This window comes from Lampetra planeri, unplaced genomic scaffold (assembly GCF_965212315.1).
Source record: "Lampetra planeri unplaced genomic scaffold, kcLamPlan1.2.h2 scaffold_242, whole genome shotgun sequence".
NCBI classification, from domain to species: Eukaryota; Metazoa; Chordata; class Hyperoartia; order Petromyzontiformes; family Petromyzontidae; genus Lampetra; species Lampetra planeri.
The window spans coordinates 46,088-55,520 of NW_027615071.1; the positions used below are offsets into that span (position 1 = coordinate 46,088).

The following is a 9,433-nucleotide window of genomic DNA, read 5'->3' on the forward strand; positions in this document are numbered from 1 at the left end:
GCGAGATATTTCATCGTTGAACTCTCCGACATACGAACGCCCGCACTTACGAAGGAGTTTCAATGAACTATCTCATCGTTTAACCATCCCAGCTTACGAACTCTCGCACTTACGAACAAGCTTTCCGCGAGATATTTAATTGTTTTACTCTCCGACTTAAGAACGCCCGCACTTATACGAACCAGCTTTCTGCGAGATATTTTACTGTTTACCTATCCGACTTATGAACTCTCGCACTTACGAAGGAGTTTCGATGAACTATTTCATTGTTTAACCATCCGACTTACGAACTCTCGCACTTACGAACCAGCTTTTCGCGAGATAGTTGAACTCTCCGACGTACGGACGCCCGCACTTACGAAGGAGTTTCGATGAACTATCTCATCGTTTAACCATCCCACTTACGAACTCTCGCACTTACGAACCAGCTTTCCGCGAGATATTTCATCGTTTTTACTATCCGACGTACGAACGCCCGCACTTACGAAGGGAGTTCCGATGAACTATTTCATTGTTTAACCATCCCACTTACGAACTCTCGCACTTACGAACGAACTTTCCCGCGAGATATTTAATTGTTTTACTCTCCGACTTAAGAACGCCCGCACTTAACGAACCAGCTTTCCGCGAGATAGTTTACTGTTTACCTATCCGACTTATGAACTCTCGCACTTATGAAGGAGTTTCGATGAACTATTTCATTGTTTAACCATCCGACTTACGAACTCTCGCACTTACGAACCAGCTTTTCGCGAGATAGTTGAACTCCTCCGACGTACGGACGCCCGCACTTACGAAGGAGTTTCGATGAACTATCTCATCGTTTAACCATCCCACTTACGAACTCTCGCACTTACGAACCAGCTTTCCGCGAGATATTTCATTGTTTTACTCTCCGACTTAAGAACGCCCGCACTTACGAACGAGCTTTCCGTGAGATATTTCATCGTTTTACTATCCGACGTACGAACGCCCCGCACTTACGAAGGAGTTCCGATGAACTATTTCATTGTTTAAACCATCCCACTTACGAACTCTCGCACTTACGAACGAACTTTCCGCGAGATATTTAATTGTTTTACTCTCCGACTTAAGAACGCCCGCACTTAACGAACCCAGCTTTTCCGCGAGATAGTTTACTGTTTACCTATCCGACTTATGAACTCTCGCACTTATGAAGGAGTTTCGATGAACTATTTCATTGTTTAACCATCCGACTTACGAACTCTCGCACTTACGAACCAGCTTTTCGCGAGATAGTTGAACTCTCCGACGTACGGACGCCCGCACTTACGAAGGAGTTTCGATGAACTATTTCATTGTTTAACCATCCGACTTACGAACTCTCGCACTTAATGAACGAGCTTTCCGCGAGATATTTCATAGTTTTACTATCCGACGTACGAACGCCCGCACTTACAAAAGAGTTTCGATGAACTATTTCATTGTTTAACCATCCCACTTACGAACTCTCGCACTTAAAGAACGAGCTTTCCGCGAGATATTTCATCGTTGAACTCTCCGACGTACGAACGCCCGCACTTACGAAGGAGTTTTCGATGAACCTTTTCATTGTTTAACCATCCGACTTACGAACTCTCGCACTTACGAACCAGCTTTTCGCGAGATAGTTGAACTCTCCGACGTACGGACGCCCGCACTTACGAAGGAGTTTCGATGAACTATTTCAACATTTAACCATGCTACGTACGAACTACCGCACTTAACGAACCTGCTTTCCACGAGATATTTCGTCGTTTAACTATCCTCTCTCTGTCCTCTCTGTCTCTCTCTCTGTCTCTCCCCCGGCTCTCTCTGTCTCCTCTCTGTCTCTCGCTCTGTCTTTGTATCTCTCTCTGTGTCTCCCATCGTCATGATCTGTCTCTCTCTGTCTGTCTGTCTCTGTGTCTCTCTGTGTCTCTCTCTGTCTCTCGCTCTGTCTCTGTGTCTCTCTCTGTCTCTCGCTCTGTCTCTGTGTCTCTCTCTGTGTCTCCCATCGTCATTATCTGTCTCTCTCTGTCCTGTCTCTGTGTCTCTCTCTCTGTCTGTCTCTCTCTCTCTCTGTCTCTCTCTGTCTCTCCTGTCTGTGTCTCTCTCGCTCTGTCTCCCATCGTCACGATCTGTCTCTCTCTGTCTGTCTCTGTGTCTCTCGCTCTGTCTCTCTGCGTCTCTCTCTCTCTGTCTCTCTCTCTATGTCTCTCTCGCTCTGACTCCCATCGTCCACGATCTCTCTCTCTCTCTCTGTCTCTCTCTGTCTCTCTGTCCTGTGTCTCTCTCGCTCTGTTTTCCCATCGTCACGATCTGTCTCTCTCTGTCTGTCTCTGTGTCTCTCGCTCTGTCTCTCTGCGTCTCTCTCTCTCTGTCTCTCTCTCTATGTCTCTCTCGCTCTGTCTCCCATCGTCACGATCTCTCTCTCTGTGTCTCCCAGGTGGAGACGGTGAAAGGAGCTTCCAAGCAGCAGGACCAGGCGGGCACAGTCGGCCAAGAACGAAGTGGTGGAGACGCGCCGGACCATGCAGGCCCTGCAGTCAGAGCTCGACTCCCCTGCGAGCGCTGGTGAGTGGGGGGTGGGGAGGTGGGTGGGTGGTTTGAGTGGGCGGGTGGGTGGTGGTGAGTGGTGGGGTGAGTAGGTGGGTGGGTGGGTGAGTGGGTGGGTGGGTGAGTGGGTGGGTGAGTGGGTGGGTGAGTGGGTGGGTGGTGGGTGAGTGGGTGGGTGGTTTGAGTGGGCAGGGGGGTTGGCAGGTGAGTGGGGTGGGTGGTTGAGTGTGCGGGTGGGTGGTGAGTGGGTGGGGTGGTTTGAGTGGGCGGGTGGGGTGGTGAGTGGGTGGGTGAGTAGGTGGGTGGGTGGGTGGGTGAGTGGGTGGGTGAGTGGGTGGGTGGGTGAGTGGGTGGGTGGGTGAGTGGGTGGGTGGTGAGTGCGTGGGTGGGTGGGTGAGTGGGTGGGTGGGGTGAGTGGGTTGGTGGGTGGGTGAGTGGGTGGGTGGGGTTGGTGGGTGAGTGGGTGGGTGGTGAGTGGGTGGGTGGGTGGTTTGAGTGGGCAGGGGGGTTGGCAGGTGAGTGGGTGGGTGAGTCGGAGGGTGGTTTGAGTGGGCGGGGGGGTTGTGAGTGGGTGGGTGGTTTGAGTGGGCGGGTGGGTGGTGAGTGGGTGGGTGGGAGAGTGGGTGGGTGGGTCGGTGAGTGGGTGGGTGGTGAGTGGGCAGGTGGGTGGGTGGGTGAGTGGGCGGGTGGGTGGGTGGTGAGTGGGTGGGTGGTGAGTGGGTGGGTGATTGGGTGGGTGGTGAGTGGGTGGGTGAGTGGGTGGATGAGTGAGTGAGTGGGTGGGTGGTGAGTGCGTGGGTGGGTGGGTGGTGAGTGGGTGGGTGAGTGGGTGGGTGGGTGGGTGGTGAGTGGGTAGCATCAGTACCCATGATGGCTACCGGCACTGTGGCCCACACCCTGCTACACCAGGTCACTCATTTGAGGCTGAGTCGACCTAGGGAAGGTCCAGGACCGCCCACTCACCCATTCACTATCACAATCACTGACCCACTCACTCACTCACCCACTCTCCAACTCACCCACTCACTCACCCATTCACTCTCACAATCATTCACCGACTCACTCACTCACCCACTCACCAACTCACCCACTCACTCACCCATTCACTCCCACAATCACTCACCCACTCACTCACTCACCCACTCACCAACTCACCCACTCACTCACCCATTCACTCCCACAATCACTCACCCACTCACTCATCCACTCACTCACTGGCCCACTCACTCACCCATTCACTCTCACAATCATTCGCCTACTCACTCACCCACTCACTCACCCACCCACTCACCCACTCACTCACTCACTCCCTCGCCCACTCACTCACTCACTCACTGACCCACTCTCCATCTCACCCACTCACTCACCCATTCACTCTCACAATCACTCACTGGCCCACTCACTCACCCATTCACTCTCACAATCACTCACCGACTCACTCACTCACTCACTGGCCCACTCACTCACCCATTCACTCTCACAATCACTTACCCACTCACTCACCCATTCACTCTCACAATCACTCGCCCACTCACTCACCCACTCACTCACTCACCCACTCACTCACCCATTCACTCACCCACTCACTCTCACACTCACCCATTCGCTCACTGGCCCACTCACTCACTGGCCCACTCAGTCACCCATTCACTCTCACAATCACTCGCCCACTCACTCACCCACTCACTCACTCACCCACTCAATCACCCATTCACTCACCCACTCACTCTCACACTCACCCACTTGCTCACTGGCCCACTCACTCACTGGCCCACTCAGTCACCCATTCACTCGCACATTCACTCGCCCACTCACTCACCCACTCACTCACTCACCCACTCAATCACCCATTCACTCACCCACTCACTCTCACACTCACCCACTTGCTCACTGGCCCACTCACTCACTGGCCCACTCAGTCACCCATTCACTCTCACAATCACTCGCCCACTCACTCACCCACTCACTCACTCACTCACCCACTCAATCACCCATTCACTCACCCACCCACTCACTCTCACACTCACCCACTTGCTCACTGGCCCACTCACTCACCCATTCACTCTCACAATCACTCGCCCACTCACTCACCCACTCACTCACTCACCCACTCAATCACCCATTCACTCACCCACTCACACTCACCCACTCGCTCACTGGCCCACTCACTCACTGGCCCACTCACTGACCCATTCACTCTCACAATCACTCGCCCACTCACTCACCCACTCGCTCACTCACTCACCCACTCAATCACCCATTCACTCACCCATTCACTCACCCACTCACTCTCACACTCACCCACTTGCTCACTGGCCCACTCACTCACTGGCCCACTCAGTCACCCATTCACTCTCACAATCACTCGCCCACTCACTCACCCACTCACTCCCTCGCCCACTCACCCACCCACTCACCCTTACCCTCACTCACGCTCATCCCACCCTCACCGCAACCCTCACCGCAACCCTCACCCCCACCCGCCCCCTCTTCTCTAATTCACCATCCCTACCCAACCTCGCCAGATCCGCTCCCTGGAGGACCAGCTGCAGGACACGGAGGAGCGTAACGAGCACGAGCTCTCCAGCTACACCATCATCATCCAGCGTCTCGAGGGCGAGCTGGGAAACCTGAAGCACGGCATCAACCAGCAGCTCAAGGACTACTCGGACCTCCTCAACATGAAGATGAAACTCGAGGCTGAGATCGCCACCTACAGACGCCTGCTGGAAGGGGAGGATAGTCGGTAAGGTGGTGGTGGTGGTGGTTGGTGGTTGTGGTGGTGGTGGTGGGGTGGTGGTGAAGATGGTGGTGGTGGTGGTGGGGTGGTGGTGGAGATGATGGCGAGATGATGATGATGGATAGATGGGTGGGAGAGGTGGTGGTGGTCGTGGAGGTGGTGATGAAGATGGTTGGTTGGTGGTTGTGGTGGTGGAGATGGTGGCGAGATGATTATGATGATGATGGAGAGATGGGTGGGGGAGATGATGGTGGTCGTGGTGGTGGTGGTGGTGGTGGTGGTATTGGTGGTGGTGGTGGTGGTGATGGTGGTGGTGGTGGTGGGGTGGTGGTGGTGGAGATGGTGGCGAGATGATTATGATGATGATGGAGAGATGGGTGGGGGAGATGGTGGTGGTCGTGGAGGTGGTGGTGGTGGGGGATGGTGGTGGTGGTGGGGTGGTGGTGGTGGAGATGGTGGCGAGATGATTATGATGGAGAGATGGGTGGGGGAGATGGTGGTGGTCGTGGTGGTGGTGGTGGTGGTGGGGTGGTGGGGTGGTGGTGGTGGTGGAGATGGTGGCGAGATGATTATGATGATGATGATGGAGAGATGGGTGGGGGAGATGGTGGTGGTCGTGGTGGTGGGGTGGTGGTAGTGGTGGTGGTGGGATGGTGGTGGTTGTGATGGAGGTGGTGATGGAGATGGTGGTGGTCATGAAGATGGTGGTGGTGGAGGTGGTGATGGAGATGGTGGTGGAGGTGGTGGTGATGAAGATGGTGGTGGTGATGAAGATGGTGAGGTGGTGGTGGTGATGGTGATGGTGGTGGAGGTAGTGGTGGAGATGGTGGTGGTGGTGGTGATGAAGATGGTGGTGATGGTGGTGGTCATGGAGATGGAGATGGTGGTGGTGGAGGTGGTGATGGAGATGGCAGTGGTGGTGGTGATGGAGATGGTGGTGGTGGTGATGGTGGTGGTGATGGTGATGGTGGTGATGAAGATGGTGGTGATGAAGATGGCGCTGGTGACGACGACGACGACGATGACGACGATAACAACAAACCTGCCAGCTGCTTCACAGCCGTGGAGAGTTTCGTGACTTCTCACAGTCGCTCCGTGACGCCCCGCAAAGACACGAGCCATCCCGACCACCTCTGTCGCATGGACCCCAACTTGACCCACCCCCCACCCACACCCCCCTTCTGGTGGTGACAACAATAATGAACTCCAAACCTTCTCCCACCCCTGTTGTCCCGGGTGCAGTCTGCAAGGTGGATCCTCTTCCCAGTCCTCCTCCTCCTTCTCGTCCAGCGGTGGGTGGCGGCGGCGGTTTCGGTGGCAGCGGCGGTGGCAGCGGTGGCGGTGGCTTCGGTGGCAGTGGCGGCGGTGGCAGTGGCTTCGGTGCCAGCAGCAGCAGCAGCCACAGCAGCAGCAGTGCCAGTGCCGGTGGCAAAGCCGGTGGTGGTGCCGGTGGTGCCGGCGGTGGTTCTGGCAGCGGCAGCGGCAGCAGCAGCGGCTTCGGCTCGAAGAGCGGCAGCCACAGCAGCTCCGAGACTGTGACGAGTAAGAGAGCAGAGAGAGGGGAGAGGGGAGAGGAATGTCTCGTAACCACACACACAGAGCTTTTCCGGTAGCAACGGTGGTTGGGTTAGGTGGGTATGATACTGTGCGGGCACGTGTGAGTGAGTGCGTGTAAAAAGCTCTCATCTCGGTCAGTCGACCCGTGGCACCTACTGGGTCTGCCCCGTGACCTCCTCCTGCCAGCGGGCGTTCGACGCTTCACGTGGTAGCCTCAAGGTGCACTTGGCCTGGCACAAGCGTCGTGGTGATGTCACCGCCACTTAGTGGCGAATGGCGGTTGTTGTTGTTGTAAAAAGCTACTGGGGTCTGTCGCTCCGAACGGAGCTTCAGGTCTTCTCAGCCACGGTCAGGCCCTCGCTTCTCTGCGCTTGCAATTCTTGAAAGATCTGGACCAATTTCCGTTGGTGAGATCCTCCGGCAGGCAAGGCTGCGTTGGCTGGGTCATGTAGCCCGCATGCCCAGCCACCACATGCCCAAACAGCTTTTGTTCGTCCGGATCGAGGGGGCTAAACGGGCGCGGCACGGGCTAGAGAGGAGATGGAGTGATGTGGTACAGGAGGATGTGGAGCTGAGTGGACTTGCCAATGAACGGTACCAGCGGTGTCAAGATCGGCCTCTGTGGAGGGGGCTCGTGAAGGACGCTACTGGGCAGTTGGAGGCAGTCGCCCTCCAACAACAACGGAGGGCGGAGGAGCGACGCTCACAACAACGAGCGGAGCGCCGGGTGGCTAAAGCACAGCAAGTTGGCACAGTAGGGGGGCACAGGTGGTGCATCAGCCAGTCATCTCGGTCATCTCGGTCAGTCGACCCGTGGCACCTGCTGGGTCTGCCCCGTGACCTTCTCCTGCCAGCGGGCGTTCGACGCTTTACGTGGTAGCCTCAAGGTGCACATGGCCTGGCACAAGCGTCGTGGTGACGTCACCGCCACTTAGTGGCGAATGGCGCTTGTTGTTGTTGAAAGACTCAGGGTTGGTATGACGCTGTGCGTGGTTTGTGAGTGCGTGAGTGTAATTAAGACTCAGGGTTGGTATGACGCTACGTGAGTGCGTGAGTGTTCGACTCAGAGTTGGTATGATGCCGTGTGTGTGTGTGTGCAAGGCTCGGCGTTGGTATGACGCTGTGCGTGGTTTGTGAGTGCGTGAGTGTTCGACTCAGAGTTGGTATGATGCCGTGTGTGTGTGTGCAAGGCTCGGCGTTGGTATGACGCTGCATCTAAATGAGGGAGGGGAGCTCCAACGGCACTGTGAAGGTTGCTGTTCAAGACGATGGGATTCGGCGTTTCATGAGCCCCCTAACGCCATTCTTGTGTTTCTCGTTACAGAGATGAGTGACCACGACCTGATGAGGTGAGTGGGTGTGTGGGTGGGTGAGTGGGTGGCTGGGTGGGTGAGTGAGTGGGTGGGTGAGTGGGTGGGTGAGTGGGTGGGTGAGTGGCTGGGTGGGTGAGTGAGTGGGTGAGTGGGTGGGTGGGTGAGTGGGTGGGTGAGTGGGTGAGTGGGTGGGTGGGTGAGTGAGTGGGTGGGTGAGTGGGTGGGTGGGTGGGTGAGTGGGTGGGTGAGTGGGTGGGTGAGTGGCTGGGTGGGTGAGTGAGTGGGTAGGTGAGTGGGTGGGTGAGTGAGTGGCTGGGTGAGTGAGTGGGTGGCTGGGTGAGTGAGTGGGTGGGTGGGTGAGTGGGTGGGTGAGTGGGTGGCTGGGTGAGTGAGTGGCTGGGTGGGTGAGTGGGTGGGTGAGTGGGTGAGTGAGTGGGTGGGTGGGTGGGTGAGTGGCTGGGTGGGTGGGTGAGTGGCTGGGTGGGTGAGTGAGTGGGTGGGTGAGTGAGTGGGTGGGTGGGTGAGTGGGTGGGTGGGTGAGTGAGTGGGTAAGTGGCTGGGTGAGTGGGTGGGTGAGTGAGTAAGTGAGTGAGTGAGTGGGTGGGTGAGTGGGATAGTTACTGAGTGAGTGGGATAGCGAGTGAGTGTGTGGGTGAGTGAGATGTTTAGTGAGTGGGTTAGATGGTTAGTGAGTGAGTGTGTGGGTGAGTGAGTGAGTGAGTGGGTGGGATGGTGAGCGAGTAAGTGGGTGGGTGGGGTGAGTCGGTAAGTGAGTGTGTGAGTGAGTGGGTGAGTCGGTGAGTGAGTCGGTGAGTGTTTGGGTGAGCGAGTGGGTGAGTGAATGAGTGGAGGGGAGGTGAGTCAGACTCGTGGCTTGTCCAGGCCTCTAACCCTGTCCGACGTTCCTCTCCGTTCACCCCGCAGTGCAAAGAGCGCCACCATCGTCGCCAAAAAAGAGGAGTCTCCAGAGAAGGGTGAGACGTGTGGTCGTGTACAGGCCTACCCCTAGGTCGACTCAGCCTCAAAGGAGTATCGGGTGTGGGCGGTGCGGAGTTAAAGATCGACACTGGGGGCGTGGTGCTGGCCACACTCACCACCATGTGCCACAGTGGCCGGTAGCCTTCATAGGTTACTGCTGCTACTACTCGCTACTAACAGCACTTGCCCCTGCAGTCTGTTAGAGGCTACACGGGGGATCTTTGTCTGTGTCTGTGTGTGAGGTGCCAGCTAACAGCACTTGCCCCTGCAGTCTGTTAGAGGCTACACGGGGGATCTTTGTCTGTGT

The 9,433-nt window shown here is 56.3% G+C and overlaps 1 protein-coding gene across 1 annotated transcript in view; it reads left to right on the forward strand.

Moving 5' to 3' along the window:
- The window catches only part of LOC144740621 (keratin, type 1 cytoskeletal 11-like), a 24,912-nt gene extending 15,799 nt beyond the window's left edge, over positions 1–9,113 (forward strand). The window contains 7 exon segments of the mRNA XM_078623416.1: positions 2,429–2,470; positions 2,472–2,543; positions 2,545–2,556; positions 5,064–5,284; positions 6,521–6,820; positions 8,160–8,184; positions 9,073–9,113. Coding sequence (XP_078479542.1) covers positions 2,429–2,470; positions 2,472–2,543; positions 2,545–2,556; positions 5,064–5,284; positions 6,521–6,820; positions 8,160–8,169 — 657 coding nt within the window. The 3' untranslated portion in view covers positions 8,170–8,184; positions 9,073–9,113.
- Positions 9,114–9,433: the final 320 nt, after the last annotated feature.